Here is an 18,524-nt window from a genome sequence, read left to right as displayed (position 1 = left end):
TTGCACAGTCTTAATATAAAAGGATAAATCCTGCAAAAAAGGTAATTTTTAAACAAATCATCTCATCTTATAGAGAACTTATATAATGATTTTTCCCTTTGAGGTTTTTGCATTACATACATTTTTAAAGTAAATAATTAAACTTACCACCTGAGAGGAGAGCAGGCTTACTTTTTACCATTGGACTAGAATGAGGAAACTTGTTGCTAAATGACATGAAAAGGTGTGTTGTGAAATCATCAGGAAGCTCGGCTTCCAGGAATGTCTTCATAAATAGCTTGAAACCTTCAAAATCTATCGTCTGAAAAAAAATTTAAACATATATTTTAAGACTCAGCCAATGTTAAGATTTTGTGCTATGCTCAAAATCATTAGTAGTAGACACGACCTCAAACATTCTTAAATCCAAGTCTACAAAAGGAAGGTAACTATTTGAGAACTAAATCGGGCAGTCAGTCCTAGGTTGACACTGGTGATTAGATTTGTATGTCTTACCTGCAATAATGGAGCAGGAAAAGCAGGAGCTTTTCACTCAGACATCTCTATTTCCACAGTATCTATGTGGCCTTAAAAATTTTACTCTCTGAAACTTAATTTCCTCCTCTGTAAATTGAGTGTAATATTCCCAATCCCGTAAAGTTGTTATGATGATTAAATCAGACAATTATGTGAAGATGCCAATGCAGAATCATGAACACAGCATGAATACTCAGAAAGAAAGGTATTTCTCTCATCTCCTTTCTTTGTCTCTAATGGTGAATATTGTTTTCGACAATTGGAGAAAGTGGTTGGCAGGAAAGTTTCACCCTAACACCAAGACGAATGGATATAAAATTCTAAAGTGAAATTCTAAATCTTCCTATGCAGATTTTCAAAGAAATCTACTTCAAGATCCATGCCCACTCTTACTCATTGCAGGACTATAAAAGCGTCGACATTTACATGCAAAGAACCATTGCTACTTTGAGAATCTCCTTGTCTACTTGGGGAAATGGTGATGGGAGCCACCTTCTATCCTCAAGTTAATGAGAGGATTTCACAGGAGCTACTAGGAGAGCTTGCTTTCTCCAAGCAGATGAGGACAGTGGGCCAGGATCTGACTCCTGCCTGGGAAACTGAGGACAAGGATACAGGTACTCGGGACAAAGACAAGAAAATGGTATTGTACTGGGCTTGGCCAACCCTCCTTGTGACTGCAGGGACAATGACACATACATGTTGCCTGGGAAATAGCTGGAGACCTCATGGAAGAGAAGGCCCCTGGAGCTGTGTTGGATACTATCCAGTAGGCCATTGGAAGGGACTAGGAAACCTACAGAGAAGAAACTGAGAGAAAGCCACATCTGTCCAGATCAAGAGACTGCAAGGGCTATAGGCCTCATAGGAAGCCCTTGAAGGGCATTTTTTTATTACCCAGTTTAACGTAACTGAGATGAAACTAAAAATGAGGAAAAAATAAAACTTGGCAGATTAATGCTCCTAATTTTTTACAGAATCCTGGCAGAGGAGAATAAAATTAATTCCATAAACTGCTATTTTGGATACAAAACGTCCATTTTTCCTATGTAAAAGTATTGGGATAAGGTGGTAGAGAACAACCAATTTTATTATTGTGCTGTTTTGAATAAACCCAAAAGGGAATCACACATACAGGGGTATCATTATGAGAAAGTAAAATTTTGCAGATTAGATCGCATGCCCTTTAAGTATATGTACTGTGTATGCTTTTGTACCTAACATAACCTCAAGCTAATACAAAACAAAGCCAAAAACTTCACCTTATTTATGAATGGTTCCAAGACTCTGTCTACAACTCAATCTGACATTTTTGGTTAAACTTAACTTAGTCTTGCTTTGCTTATTAATTCTCATTAGGGCACTTCAGATGTTTATATTGGTGGCGGTAAAAAGACTTCATTTCCTTCCATATTTAATGAATCACCTCTACCACAGAATATTGTAAATTCTACTAGTGGATTGAACCACAAAACTAAAAACTGTGAATAATATGAATATATAAAGAATAGCATCAATTAGCAGAAGTACTTTCAAAAAGCAATTTGCCACAATGAATGAAGCCAAGGTTTCAAAATACACAGATGAGGCCAGCAGCCAGACTAGTATATCCAAATACGTTGCCTTGAGCAGGGCACCTCTTCTTACTAATAGGATTCCTCAGGATGGCCTATCAAAAGAGAAGTAATCCACACTCAGCTGGATGAGTGACCAACACTTGTCAATAATCTTCAACATGTAAGAAGGGCTATGGGGAACGCAGGAGTTAATTTTATATGCAAAGTTATAGGAAATTTGTATGGTAAACATTCACAAGCATTGTGATTAAAATCAAAGTTACTTATAGTTGCTTTTCTTCCTGTACCCTTTTGTAGTCAGCAACTGTGTTTGGAAACATAACAGATGACAGAGCATGGTTTTGAAGTCAGACTACCTGGATCAACTCTCAGATCCAACACTTTCCAACTGTGTGACAGTGGGCAATTTATTAAGTTCTCTGTGCCTCAAATTCTTCATCTATAATACCAACCTCTTGATTTGTTAGGAAGAATTCCAAATCGTATTTGACGAATGAGCCTTAAAACCATATTAACTTAAATGTTTCCATTTGCATTTAACAAATCATTACATGGTTCATTGTGTTTTGGTGGGTGTTTTTAAAAATTGTTGTTGTTTACTTGTTTTTCATTTGTTTTTGGCTTTTTTTTGAGAAACCAGGTAAAAAAATGTGAACAAAAGACTATAATTGCTGAAATTTTTTTCTCTGAATCTTCCTTCACAGTAAGATTATATTTTAAAACAGAATTATTTCAAGCCAAGGGTTTGACGTGGTAACACAGGAAAACAACAACAACCAACCAACCAACCAACAAAAACAAAAACAAAAACAAGGACTTCAGAATAAAATGATTTTGTTTCATATTCCAATACCTCCACTCACCACCTGAGTGATTTGGGGCAAGAAACGTATCTGCTCTTTTTAAGGAAAAATCTGCCACATCCCAAGTGTGATAACCCACATAGGACCTCCCTGAAATCGGTGCTTGTGGTTTAATGATGAAAACCAGAAAAATATCCAACCAAAAGGAAGAAGTGAACTTAATGTATGACATCCCTCTTAATAAGGAATATATTTCTCCTTGGTCCTTCTTTTTTCAGATCTCAGGAAAACTTTCTGAATTTTCTCCAGTGTTGTAGCTCTCCCTTGCTCAGCAATCAAAAAATATCTTAGTCTTATTATCTGACATCTCTACACCTTAATTTCCTCCATATAAGATCAACTGTTCAGCATTGCTGCCTAAACGTAATAATAAATTGATGTAAAGCACTTAACGCACCCTTGGACACATAGGATGTAAAAGAAATAAAATGGTAAAAAAAAAAAAAAAAAAAGGGAATAAGTAAAAAGAAGCACTTGTTTGAGGTTAGATGGGTTTTTTCATTATCTTAATTTGCCCACCTCTTTATTGGTCCAGGAAATTAGAATTTCATTGCATTATTCCCAATCTAACTCTCTGTTTTTTGGGTCTTAGATATTTTGATGTAATTTTTCTGTGTCAGGCAACATTGGCAAATTACTGCCTTCAGAAAGCAAGCCTTTAAAAATAGATTATCTTACTTTAAAAAAAAATAAAAACTTATCGTAGACATAAGAATAAAATAAAGATTTCCTTAGTTCTTAAATGATTTCCATGAGATGATGTCATCCTATTTATGACTAAAGTTTTACTGATGTCAACTTTTTCCTCCAACTTCTTTACATTACTGGTGGCAGCAAACTTCCTTTCTCTTACATTTCCTGTCATTACACACAGCTTACAATGCTGTAAAACCCAAACTTCTTCAGAGCCAAAAGGCAGCTGCTTCAGTGTTTCAGATTCACTGAGGAATTAATCTTCAGTGCCTTTCCTGGTTAACCCATTTCTTTCTTATTAGCAAAAGATTTTCCAATCTTTTCTAAAATTCTATGTTGTCCAAAGTACCAAACATTTCTGTAAGTGGATAATGTCCTCAATCTATACATTTTCCTTATCTCATGATTTAGCAGAATATCTTGAAATTTAAGTATCTTGTTTTCTACTGCTGTCATCTAGCAGCATTAGCATTGGTTTTTGAAGATTGTGACCTTTAAATAGAATGAGATCATTTATATGCATAGCAATAGAAACACTAATGAAAAAAGTAGGGTCAGGCAATTGAATGAGTGTTCAAAAATCGAACTGGCTGTAAGCTCAAAGACAGATACACCAAATGATGTTTAAAATTTTGAAAACTGCTTTTTCATTTTTTTTTTTTCCCCGAAGGAACAGGCACAGACTATTCAGGGAGATAACACAGAGAATCTGTAAAGAATACAAACTTGGGAAGCTGCTCAGATGTTGCTGCCAAGTTGGCATAAATCCAAAAACACACTTCTATATGCCTTTCATTACTATATCTGACCATCTGGTTTCTTGGTGTTTAAATCCCTGCTAATACTAAAGAAATAACTCTAGCATTCATCCAAGTAGATTCAAAGTGAATGAAAATAAATGTCGTCATTCTATCATTACTTTAATTTATTTTGGCAGTCTTGGGATGAAGATTTTCTCATAATCAGCAAACGTTCATTATGCATACATCCACTTTGTACTGGGCTCTGTTCTCGGTGGTGTGGTAAAGATGTTACTGATATATGCAAAACTCCTTCCACCAGGAGGCTTATCTTCTAATGAAGGGAATAAGAAAAACACCAAAATAAACAGGATAAATGTACAGTGTCTGAAGGTATTAAATGTTGTCCAAAAAAATAAAGAAGGAAAAAGGTTTATATATGGGGGAGTGGTGCTTACAGTTTTAAATCTGATGACTAGGAAATGAGAATCGGTTCTGTGAATAAAGATTTCAATGAGATGAGGGAGAGAGCTTCGTACATATTTGGAGAAAGAGCATTGCAGATCAAACAGGTGGTGCGAATATCCTGAGGTATTAAGATGCTCCTGTTTTAGAGGATGTGCTGTAGGAGCTAGTGAGGAGGAGGAGTAGTCCAGAGCAGGACTGAGGGAGGACTCGAGTCACAGACAGGAAGTACAAGACAGGATCTTTGGTGGTGTGTGGATGAGGGCTGATCCTGTAACATACACTAGACCGTCAATAAAGCATTATGCTTTTAAGGTAGAGTGAGAGGAACAGTTACTGGAGGGATTGCAGCAGGAGATCACATGATCTAACACATTTTAACAGGATCATATGACGATAATAGGATCATAAGACTCTTTTATATAATAGGATCATTTTATATAATAGGATCTTATAACTTTTATATCACACAAAAGATGGTCCAATTTTCACATTTTCTAACAAACTTGTATACACAGCTGATTAATAAGTGATCTTTAGAAGAAAAAAGGGGGGCTTCCCTGGTGGCACAGTGGTTAAGAATCCGCCTGCCAATGCAGGGGACACGGGTTCGAGCCCTGGTCTGGGAAGATCCCACATGCCACGGAGCAACTGGGCCCGTAAGCCACAATTACTGAGCCTGCGCGTCTGGAGCCTGTGCTCCGCAACAAGAGAGGCCGTGATAGTGAGAGGCCCGCGCACCGCGATGAAGAGTGGCCCCCACTTGCCACAACGAGAGAAAGCCCTCACACAGAAACGAAGACACAACACAGCCATAAATAAATAAAATAAAATAAAATTTAAAGAAAAAGAAAAAGGGAATCATTGAACTATTATAGATTAGATTAAGGTACTAGCTAAAACCATTAACAAAGAAATGACTTTAATTCATTTACCAGCAAGTATGGACTGAGTACCTGCTATGTGTACAATATTGTTGGCTACTGGGCAAAAGAACTCTGATCAAATGAGGTAGGCAGTAACTTAAATTAGAGGCTTTCCTTCACTATTTCCATTTCCATTCTGCTAATTTATATCATTAACTAATTATATTAAATTGAACATTGACGTAAAGGTCATCGAACCAAAGTATATAAATTAATACGTAGCATGGTTAACTTCCTGAGATTTCAAATACATATTTTTTTATATTAAAATACTTTCAGAAGAAAAATGTGCACTTTAAATGTCTCATTGTTTATGCTTATTTTGTATTGCAATTTATTGTTCATTACTTCAAATTTCAGAGAGCTCCTTGATAGTCTCATAAAACTGCCATGGAGAAACTTCTGTTAAAGATAAAGGGTGAAAGTGAAAGTGTGAATTTCACACTGGATTTTTAAAACTTAGTTTTGGCAAATGAAATTATTTGTACTACCTCAGAGGTGCATAATTTATTAGTTGTACTTGTCTTTACCTAAAACTAACATTTATTAAGTCTCAGTAAAGAGAAAATTAGAAACATGTTTTTCAGTAAGACGATAAATGGCAAGAATAACAAACAATGCTACTCCAAGTTATTTTAGTAATTATGAAATACAAATAATGGATTGGAAGAATTTTAAGCAGATTATTTTTATCGTGATTTTCAGTATATCTTGTGATCAAGAGTCTGTATCCAGGGCTTCCCTAGTGGTGCAGTGGTTGAGAATCTGCCTGCCAATGCAGGGGACATGGGTTCGAGCCCTGGTCTGGGAAGATCCCACATGCTGCGGAGCAACTAGGCCCGTGAGCCACAACTACTGAGCCTGCACGTTTGGAGACTGTGCCCCGCAACAAGAGAGGCCGCGACAGTGAAAGGCCCGCGCACCGCGATGAAGAGTGGCCCCCGCTTGCCGCAACTAGAGAAAGCCCTCGCATGAAACGGAGACCCAACACAGCCAAAAATTAAAAAAATTAATTAAAAAAAAAAAATCCTTCCCTCTACTTTAAAAAAAAAAAAGAGTCTGTATCCAACTACATTTTGTACTTAGCAGGAATCCACTTGCACGGAGTAGGACGTTGTCTTGCCTATGTTTCAGTGCTGTCACTAGAACTGCTGTGAGTTGTTACTGAGGCACACACCAAATGCTCTAAAAGTTATTTCTCCTCAAAAAATAAAACTCAGTAAAGATTTTGGGAACAACTATGCATATATAATTTTCATTAATAATGTCAGTTTTTAATGATTGCTTACTTGCATCTTTACTTTGAAAGAAAATTTCCAAAGGGGGTTCACTTAATGAAGGTATGTGTGCAGGCAGAATTACAAGTATCTCTTCTTCCCTGCTAGACTATAAGATGCAACACAACACTGCATCACATAGTGCTTAAAACAGTGTCTTTTACACTGTAAGTCCTCCTATATATTTGAAGTATGGACACTGGAACAGCAAAAAAAGAAAAAAAAATAGCACAATTTCACTCAGTTACCTCTTTGTAGGAAATCTAGCAACAAAGAAAATTGATTCAGGTAGGATGGTAAGAATTTGTGAAATATAATAAATAGAAAAAGCTTCTGAGCAGGAATATACTGTTTCACTTAAATCTCAAACGAGATTATTTTAAAGTATAATAGCATATGGCTATATATTTAATATTGTAGCAGATTAAAATAAAATAAAATCAACAAAACTAATGATAACAAAATAACCAAAAATTTGGAATGGTTTCAAATACATACTATCCTATAAGTTCTATTCTTTCTAATCCATCAAGGTCCAAATATACCAGGGTTATTATTGGGAGAAATATCAAGATGGGAAGGTGTAGAAGACAGACTAGGAAATACTCAGCCAGCATGTGAGAGTGAGGGATTGACACTTTACAACTGGGTAAAGGCTTAAGAATTCAGGGCTTAAGAATTCCCTGAGTTGAAGCATTTTGTCAGCAATTTGAAAATATATTTAATAGTTTGACACTTTTTGATAGCAAAGATCATCTTGACCATTTCTATTTCTCCCACATTTCCAGATACAATATCCAGTATATAATATACATGCAAGAAATGCATTTGGGATGCAACCCAATTATTTTTGTTCCAAGTGCTTTTCTCACTTTCTGTATATTTATCTCTCACCAGTTCATGCTTTTATGCCAAACTCTTTCTTAAAGCCTCCAATATCTCCTTTTAATCTTCATAGTTAGTGATACACTCTATTATCCATAAGTGGAAAAATAAAATTAGGTGTTTGCTTAATATGTTTGTGGCATATAATGGAAACTCTCTAAACGTTATTGTGTTCCAGGAACTGCACTAAATATTAATATGTTACATGTATGCTATACTTCAATCCTCACGATAACCCCTTAAGTAAATGCTACTATCACTCCTATTTTATAGACGGAAAGCTGAGGCTCAGAAAAGTCAAGCAAATTGCCCAAAGCCAAAAGCTCCTAGTTAGTGCCAAGGACCTAAATATTTCTGACTTCAAAGGCTACTATGTTATAGTTAATCAAAGTATAATTCTATAGACAGATTTTGATTTTTCAATATTCATACCTAGTACAACTGGTTTATCACCGTCAAATGTATTGACTAGTGTATCAATAAACTAGCCATTAGAGAAAAAAGGGAAATAAAATAAAGTATAAAAATAAAAAGTAATGGCATAACTATCTCTACTCAGTTCCACAATCTTGACAACTCTGAGTTGACTGTAACTCTTTTTGACATACTAAGTGTAACCTATTACTTTTGACCATATATCTGCAATGTGTTCTAACTCTGCCCCCGACCTCTATTACAACCCCAACTGCCCTCCCAGTTTTCATCATTTGATTGGACTGCTTCAATAACTCATACCTGGTCTTCTCTTTAACTCAAGCCTGTTGTTCACATTGGTTTAGAAGTATTTTCCTAAGTGGAAAATTTAACTCGTTGATCTTAGGAATATCATTCATGATTTCCTTTACCTATTAAAAAAACCTTAAAATCCTTAGACACTCCAGGCCTTTCTACACAAATCTCTAGATTTATTTTCCCCTAATATCCTTAAATGTACTTCTGCTCAAAAAAACTATTCCTGTTGATGAAAACACACAAACAAAAACAACATACAAACCTTAAGATAAGTTTTAGTTGTAGCAAGCACCTAAAGAGTTTGCTCTACTTGTCCCTGAAGAAGTGAAAAAGATCACCTGAAGATCCCAGCATCACTTTTTCTCTAACCTGATTTTTAACTCGTATAAATTATTTAATAAATGTTATGAAAGAAATGAAAGAGCAACCTACACAGAATGTTTAAATACTGCATATCAAAGTTAGCTGTTATGATTAAACTCAGGAGAGTTACTAGTTTATTTTTCAAATTATTTAACCTTGTTTTTAAAACTCATCTGTAGAGAAAGCAATTGGAAGCAATTAGTATAATTGTATTTTATATACCCTAAATATTTACCTATTGTTAAATTTCTGTATATTTATTACAGAACGTTAAGGGAGAAATGGATCAACTGTGACATATCAACTGTAACAGATATCACCTAGCCACTTGAAGCAGTCAAATCATTAATCCAAGCTTTCAATTTTGGATAGATGTAGCAGATGGTCCGTTCTCAAATTCAAGATGTTTTCATAGATATAAAATAGTTTGTTTTTTTTGTAGATGTTGAGATTTGATCCTCAATGCAATTAAAAGAAACCTGCAAGAAGTTATTCAACTTGATTTGTTTAATTACGACATAACTAATTAATCTCACAAGTAGCCATGCAAATATTTTCTCAGATTGTTGGATGTGGTTCCATTCTATACAAGAGCAATTCTCTGAGTATCAAGGCATAAAAACTGAAGCAACATGGCGAAATAAAAGTTACTATGTATTTCAACAATAAGTAATACACAGTCAAAATTGGGTTAACAACAATTGTAGTAGGCATTTTATTCTTCAATTTGCTGGTATGTTTTCAAAACTGTGTTCTGGTTGTAGCTTTGATAAGAGGAGGAAGATGACTGAAATTGTGCTGATAGTAATAGGGAAGAGAAGCAGAAATACTGGTTAACATGTTACATCCATTCCTTGCTAACTAATTGTCCTGGCATTTATGCAGTTGTGAGAGGTGGAGCAAATACAACAGACACAATAACTCGCGCCAGGACAGCACTCTGGATTGCAACGAGGCCTGGTAGGGGAAGTAAATCACATGTCATGTCCTCCACTCATACCTCACGGTAGAAGGAAATTAATTTAGTGTTGGGAAAGACATCAGAGTGACAGCGTTATATTTACTACTTTATAGATGAGGAAAGTGAGGCTCTGAGAAAATCAAGGTTACAGGATTGGTTGGAGTGTCTCAGATATTCTCCCTATCACCTTTCATAAATTTTCCAGAACTTTCATATGAAATCATGGTGCTCCTTACAGTGTGATCCACAGCCACTGCCTCAAAACATCAATGGAACACCTGGCAGACAGAGACTTAAGTATTTTGCATATACTTTAGAATTTAACCCTTTTAACAACTCAGTAGAGCCAATACTCTCTTCATTTTATAGGTGAACAAACTCAGGCTAGGAGAGATGAAGTAACTTGCCCAAGACCTGCTCATATGTGGCAGATATGGATTTGAATTCAGTTCAGTTGGAAACCCAAGACCATGTTTACTCTGTTATACTTTCCAGGTGCTTTCTTTAATGGCAAAGGTTGAATTTGGTTCTGGAAGTACAATTATAGCTTACAATACAAGGGTGTTTATATCATTGCTAATAATTATAATAGTGTCAATATCCTTGTTAAAGACATTTCAAATATACATTAGGCAGCAGCACTACAAAATGTAGGTTCTGAAATCCCAGGTTTCTTATTAAGGGGTTGAAGCCACTCACTTGTCTGAATAACACAAACCCAGTACAGAGTACTGAGTACAAAGATAGAGTACGCCCAGGGAGCTATGAAAATTTAACTCAGCCTTAGGCCAAGAATCATCTACTGACAGGAAATGTAAAAAGAAAACCCTACACTCACAGAACACTGATAAACAAAGAACACACATAGAGTAATAAGTATGCATGCCCTCATTCTTTTTCCTTTTGGCTACCCTCAGCTTTCCGCATTCTTTCTACTCTGCAACTGAAATTGCTTCCCTACTAAACAACTGCATATGGAACAAAGGCTGAGCCAGGAAAAGGAAGGAAGAAGCTCATTCTACTGACCCCAAGAAAAGACGCTCATTTGCCACCAGTTTTCAAACAACCTGGAGCAGGGATGAAGGTTGTGCAGAATGGTGTGTTTGTTGAGTAAGGTGTTCAACAAATGCCCTTTAAAAGTTAGGCCCTGCCTAATAAAAGCAAATGTTTACTCTGAGGAGTTGCCTCCTAATAACATAAAGCTCATGTAGACTGTCTTTGGGGGAGCTAGTAGGTTTCCACAGAGGTCAGGGATGAGATCAGGGAAAGGTCATCCTGTGAAAGGGGCTGGTAAAAATCATCACCGTCAATGAGTTGCCATTTCAGTTGTGCTTCATCCTAGGAGACTGTAGTATGTAGGACCAGTGTCTAAGTCAGTCAAGATCATTCTGACGTAATCAATTGTACTGGGACATGTTGGGGATGAAACTGCAGTGCTTGTTGTCATTGAAACAACAGGGAAACTTGTGAATAAGAAGCAACTAGTACATATCCAGTATTGTCCAAGGGAGACAATGTTATGGTTTTAGACAGCTCATGCATTTTAGTAAGATATATTCCCAGTAGGATATAAACATCCATTTAGAGAACTCAAAAATGTGTTGTAATTCTAGGTATCCAACAGAACTATGGACCTAAAACTTCCTTGACAAAATGGACTTTACTAGGAGAGAGTGGTTGAAACAACAGTTGGATTGCTCTTTTTCCCAGGAGGGCTAAAATCAAGAGCTTTTCACTCATATTTTCTTCACAGATTCTAACAGCACTGTAGACCAATTAAAAAGTCCTTATCCATCTCATTTAAAAGCAATTATTAAATCTCCCACTGTAAAATAGTAATTTAAGACTTTCATTAAATAGATCATTTTACCAGAGTCTGATTATATTTCAGTGAAATTAGAAAATTAAGTTCAAGAGTCTACAAAACTGAAGCCTGCACTCTGGACCCTTTTTGATTCTACTGAGGTATCAGCTCCTCCATTTGAATCTTTAATTTAAACAAATATCAGTCACTTATAACTTTATAAGTACTACAGTTAATATTGTATATTATATGAATCTTATTGGTACAGAAGTATAGCTCAGTGATATGGATAAGAAATTCATAGCTCACATCAGAATAAAGAAAGAAAAGACAGATTTTAATAGAAAAGAAAATGTCTTACTTGTTTAAGAATGTCTTGTTTCTGCGCATGCAAGGAAAGAAAAGCATACATGCGTTAAGGTAAGATAATTTATACTTATCATCTCATACTGCTGATAATTTAACTAAAAAGTCAAGTTTACAGATTAATTTTAAAGCATACCCTAGATCCATGGGTCTAAAAATGTGGTTTCAAAATAGCAGCTTCGCATCAGCTGGGAAACTGATAAAAATAGAAAATTTTGAGCCCCATTCCAGAAACTAAGGTGAGGAGGCAACAACCTCTGTTTTAAGAAGACCCCCCATTTGATTCTGATGCCAGCTAAAATTTGAGAATCATTGAATCAATCAATCTTAGAACGTAATAAGCAAACAGTTCTAGTTGACATGAGATAAATATAATGAATAACACACACAGTATAATTAAAACCTTCCAGAGAAGAATGTGAAAATATAACAGCATATATAAAGATATATTCGATTGTACTTATTCCCCACTCCTATTTCCTTCTATTAGAATAACATACCTAGCCTCTCTCCACCCTTTTAAAGACAAATATCTTTCCATACATAAGCCACTGCTTAATTTCTTCCCATCTCTTTAGAGGTCAATGAAATAATTTGGTGTGGAATTTGAAATCCAGGGAAAAAATATTTATATATGCAATGCCAAACTGATTCTTTCTCATAGTATAAAATTCTATGACTCTCATGAATCAGTTATATCTGAGATGTTCTGAGTGTGTTTTACTATGAAGGTTCATGGCCTTCACAGTGGCCTGGATGGCCACTACAATCTACGTGTAATCATACTCTTTATATTGTCCACATAAGATTAGGTGGAAACTAAGGCATCTCTTACCTTGTTGGGCATGAGTCAGTAATAATTATGTGCAATGGAACATGCTATGCTCATTACAGAAACAATGTAATGCTTGCAATGACATGCAATGTCATTCAGTCCATGTGAAATACCTTTCCCTTCCCCTTATCCTTCTCATCTCCTCAGGTCTTCCCTCTCATTCTAATGGCCTAGACAATTAAGTGAAGAGGAAATGTCCTAAACTGGGATCTGAGACAACCAGATTTTAACTACGGTTATTGTCACAAACCTAGATGGTTAATCTTGGGAAAGTCATTTTACTTTTCTTAAGATGAGTTTCTTTACTTAAAAACTTTATAATTATATTTGTTTGGTTATCTCAACACCTTTCTCAAGTTTTTATTCTTAAAGAGTCTTTAAAGCCACTGTTTAAATTTATATTTTATGATTCTGTCATTTATTTCCTCACAGGAATTAAAAATAAATGAGTCATCCATATATTACACATTTCTCCTCTATTCAAATAGACTTAAACAGGTCACATTTTCATTGGATTAAGCTTTCATACACAGAGCTTTTATAATTCAGTAGTTCAAGTGAATCATAAGAAAAATAATGCATCTACTATTTAAGCAGCTTTACTATGTAAAGGGGAGAAGCAATTTAAGAGATATTTAGGTTGTTTTCTCTTTGCAAATACATTTTATATGGATGACACAGGCCACCTCCATTTTAGAAAACAAAGTATTTGTCATTTACTCTAAAGCAAGACTAGATTAATCACTTTTCTAATTTTTCTTGTGCAACTGAACATCAATTAGGTAGTCAGTCATCTATGCCTTTAAAATTTGAGAGTGGTTTCACTCTTAAATTAGAAATACTTTTGGATCTTAATGAGATCTAACTTTTTTGTTTTTCAACTGTTCATTATTTTAATAATGCATTTCAAGAGCAGATCTGTGCACTTATGGAGAGGTATTACATTATTGAAAAGGCTGACATCATATGTGTGTCTAACAATGAGTCTAGTAATTACCTCAATAAATCCAGTACATGGTGACTGATAATCCTCATGAAACATATAATATCAGTAAGACTAATTCTTGAGAGTCCTTTAAATAAGAAATAATTGAAGCAAAAAGTCTACTTTGCAAACAAGATCACATTCCAACTGAATTTACAGCCAACGGCTATCTTTAGGGGGGAAAAACTGTTTTTCTCTCTGTATGTAGATTAGATAACATGCATGTTTTCAACTATGATTGGAAAATGTAAATATTAATGAATTTTTGGGGTCTTACAGCAATTCAGTAAAGCTGTCATCTTTACCTTTCCAACCCTGCTTTCTTGGTCTTTGAGATTTTCAGTTCTACCAATTTATCTGCCAACATTCTTTCTCTCACTCTAAAGCATCTAGGAAAATAAAATGTGAGGAAAATGTAGGCCAGATGTCTGCTTTTTTCCCTCATGATATAGGCAAATGGGAGTAGCTTTAAATTGTCTATTTTCTGCATCATTTGTAGGCACTAAACATTAACTTTATTTTTAAAAAAGAAAATAAATCTTAGGTTAAAGAGTTTTAAAAGGTATAATTATGTATCAGAATGTAGACAGGATAAAAATATGGAAGGAAAAATAGTAAATATTGAAGTAAGAATAGTACGTATTGGAAACACTAAAAGGAAATTACAAAACAATATGAACATTTTGAGGTCAGAATTTAGAGATTCGGTTTTGACTAAAATATTAGTTCTATGAATCCCAGAGAAGTTAAATATTAAGGATAGCCAAGAACTGTGCTTTTGTAAACATTCAAAACCACAAAGATAACGAAAACAAAAAACAGATCACATTTTAATCAGCAAACAAATCTATCTGACGAATGGCTAGATAATATATCCAGGCAAAAGAGTCTTCTACAAAGGGCAGTTTCTTTTAGCTCCCATACAACCCAACTGTCACTTGGTGAAGCTGCAAAAGAACTTAACAGCAATGATGATCAAACATTCAATATGTAACATTTCTCAGCTAACCTTGTCTTAAAGACAAGGTTATTAACAAATAATTAGGGAGGGAAAGACATTCATTCAAGCAAGGTGTTTCAAAGCAATTGACAGGACATCAAGTTTTTATAGGGAAAGATTCATAAGCTTATTGGTAACAGGCTAAAACAAGATAAGGAGAAAAAATTCCTCTCTTTGTATCCAAGCCTGCTCTTTAAAGTAAGAGACCAGTTATATCCATCACAGAATCTTTCTTCAGTCAAGGGAATACTGCCTGCCCCATGCCAGTGTTCATTTGGGGTTAACATCTGTAGGTCATAAGAGTGAGAGTCAGCACACTTTCTCTCCCGTTCTATCTAAAACTGTTTCCTGACTTTTAGGAAAAGAACCTAGCATGTATTATAAATAATCTATACACTTCCAGGCACACAATATAGAAATGTTCTTTTCATTAGCAAAATGTTTTTGGATGAAAAAAGTAGCACATCATTTAATGTATCTTCCAGAATAGCATTTCATTATGAATTTCATTTTGTATATGAATATCTATTTCCAAGAACTCTTTATTAAGAAATCCCTCCTCCAAACATCTATATGAAACTTAAATAAAGGAAAAAAGGTTTTACCCCTTCAGGATTATACTTTGCAAGCACACCATTACCATGGAATTCTTCAAGAACGTCTTTTAATTTCTTTGTAGAATCTATAAGAAATAGAAAACACACAAATTATTTATATATGCTACTGTGGTTATATAATCCAGTCCAGAAACAAAGACTTCTTAAAATATAAATAAATATCACCAGGTATTAAATTTTAAGACAAACATGCAAAATGTTCTTTACCATTTTTGAAGGGCTATCTAACTGGAAAAGGCAATCACCAAAAAAGAAACAGGGGAATTCCCTGGCAGTCCAGTGGTTAGGACTCGGTGCTTTCACTGCCCGGGCCCAGGTTCAATCCCTGATCAGGGAACTAAAATCCCGCAAGCTGCACTGCAGGGCCAAAAAAAAAAAAAAAAAAAAACAGGAAAAAGTATGTTTTGACCAAGAATGGGGACACTGCCTATGTATTATACGAACTAATGTGCAAATAAATGAATAGGTAGTATGCTTTTTCCCTTTTTCTTTTGATAACATAACTTCTAAATTAATGAAATAGTCTTAGTTTAAAAAAAAAAAAAAAGGTATTCTTTGTTGAACTTAACAATACACAGTGCATTTTTCATGAATCAGTCTATTAACTAATAATAGCCCTGCTGAATAAATAAGAAAAATAGAATCCATTCAGAGGCAAACTATAGATCTTAGTATTTTGCAGGCATTTTTAGAGAGAATTTTCTAAACATACATAAAGCTCAACTTATTTTATATCAATTAAGAAAAAAGTTTAGATATGTTATGAAAAGTATTTTAAATTATGTTTTTTCAAAATTTTTTATAATTTTCAGGAGTTTCATCATATTAAGATGGTAACAAAAGAATCTTGAATTAATGCATGAAATAATGTCATGGAAGAACACAAATATTATGAGACAAAAATTATATATAAATATAATAAAATATATGTATTCAATCTACTAACATAATGTTCTCATAGTTATCAAAATATAGTTTTGACTAAGAAATCTCAGAATTATAATATATTTAAATGAGAGGAAAACAACACCTAACAAATACTTTTGTCATTTAAATATTCAATCAGTTTCAATAACAGTGATAAAAAGAGCTTGAAATTAAAATGTGGGAAATAATCAAAAGATTTGTAGTTTCCTATTAGGGAACGGGGCATGGATATTATTTCCTAGCATTTGAATATAATCTTTCCTGCCTACCCCCAAGACTCAGTGATTTTTGAATCATCATAAAACATGTTCCAGTTCCCAAATAACTAATTTACAAATGAGCTTTTGAAACACTCTTAAAAAATTCACTCTTAGATGCCCATCAAATGCATCATGCCTATATTTTATAAATTATAGTTTCATTTGTATTTATAAATTTGTTTCTTTATACCATAAATTCTGTTTAGTTTTATATGTATGTGACTGTATTTTTTTATTGTGATAAAATTCACACAACATAAATTTACCACTTTAATAACCATTTTAAAGTATACAATTCAGTGGTTTATTAGTATATTCACAACGCTGTGCAACCATCACCACTATCTACTTCCAGAACATTTTCTTCATCCCCAAAAGAAACCCCCAAACCCTGGACTTTTCATACAAATGGAATTATATAATGTATTGTCTTTGTGTTTGACTTCTTTCACTTAGCATAAAGCCTTCAAGGTTAATGTATGTTGTAGCATGTGTCAGTAGTTCATTCCTCTTTACAGGTAAAAAATATTCCATTTTATGAATATACCACATTTTGCTTATTCATTCATCAGCTGATGTGCATTTGAGTTGTTTCCATGAATAATGATGCTATGAACATTAATGTATACGTGTTTTTGTTCAAATATATGCTTCAGTTCTCTTGGGTATGTGCCTAAGAGGAGAATTGCTGGGTCATATGTTAATTCTATGTTTAACGTTTTGAGGAACTGCCAAACAGATTTTCACATGGCTGTCCTATTTTACGTTACTACCAGCAACGTATGAGGGTTCCAGTTTTTCCGTATCTTTGCCAATACTTGTTATTTTTTAGTTTTTTAATTAAAGCCATCCTATGGATATAAAATGGTTTTGATTTGCACTTGAGTAGTCATTTACTAATGACTAATGATCTTGAACACCTCTTCATGTGCTTATTGGCCATTTGACCATTTTTTAACTGGGTTGTTTTTCTTTTTGTTGAGATTCTCTGGGTGCGTGTGCATGTGCATGTGTGTGTGTGCGCGCACTATAACGTGCTTGAAGCCCGTACAGATTCCTATATATAAATATTTTTCATTATATATCTTGCCAGTGCTTTCAATACTGTGATCAAGGTTAATTTGTTATTCTGTGTCCCTTGCTAAATTGAAGGTTTCCCTACGGAAGAAAATGCACATTTTCATTTTTGCACAGCATTCAATTTATTACAAAGTTGAAACAATAGAATTGCAATAAATATTGGGATTAAAATAATCACAGCTATTCCTAAAATACAACAAATTACAGTAATTGCTTTGATGTGCACCTTGGCAGAAACTTATACTACTTCAGACACCAGGTGCTATATTAAAAAGAGACATGAAGCTGACTCCTTACTCTCAAATCCTTCTCTGTGGATGATAAAGCACTGTTCTAAGTTAGCAGAACACCTCTTACTTCCTCTTGTTTATAGATGTAGATTCAGACCCTTCTGTACATACCTACAGAGACATACATATATAGACGTGTAAATCCTGGAATAATATATCCCAATAGACTATTTTAACCATAGCTTGGCTCCATGATAAAACTGAAGGGGAAGAAGAAAAATTTGGTTTCTTATACACAGGACTTCCACAGAACCTCAGAGATACCACCTGAAGATGGGCTTTTCATTTCACATATGCATAGGAATACACAATCAGTAATCATTTATAAATGCCCTGGAGAAAGCAACAGCCTTCAAAATTAT

At 34.5% G+C, this 18,524-nt stretch overlaps 1 protein-coding gene across 10 annotated transcripts in view; it reads right to left on the bottom strand.

The window, feature by feature from the left end:
• Nucleotides 1–18,524, bottom strand: part of DGKB (diacylglycerol kinase beta) — an 804,767-nt gene that overhangs the window by 543,014 nt on the left and 243,229 nt on the right. For 9 of the 10 annotated variants that reach the window (XM_068550569.1, XM_068550571.1, XM_068550570.1 and 6 more), the window contains 2 exons: nt 15,594–15,670; nt 148–301 (listed from right to left, as the gene is read on the bottom strand). In XM_068550569.1, the coding sequence (XP_068406670.1) occupies nt 148–301; nt 15,594–15,670 (231 nt within the window). Of the gene's footprint in view, nt 1–147; nt 302–15,593; nt 15,671–18,524 lie in introns of those variants that run through there. The other variant, XM_068550574.1, reaches the window with a different exon arrangement.

This window comes from Eschrichtius robustus, chromosome 8, assembly GCF_028021215.1.
Source record: "Eschrichtius robustus isolate mEscRob2 chromosome 8, mEscRob2.pri, whole genome shotgun sequence".
In the NCBI taxonomy this organism is placed as follows: Eukaryota; Metazoa; Chordata; class Mammalia; order Artiodactyla; family Eschrichtiidae; genus Eschrichtius; species Eschrichtius robustus.
This window is presented reverse-complemented; position numbering and strand designations above follow the sequence as displayed.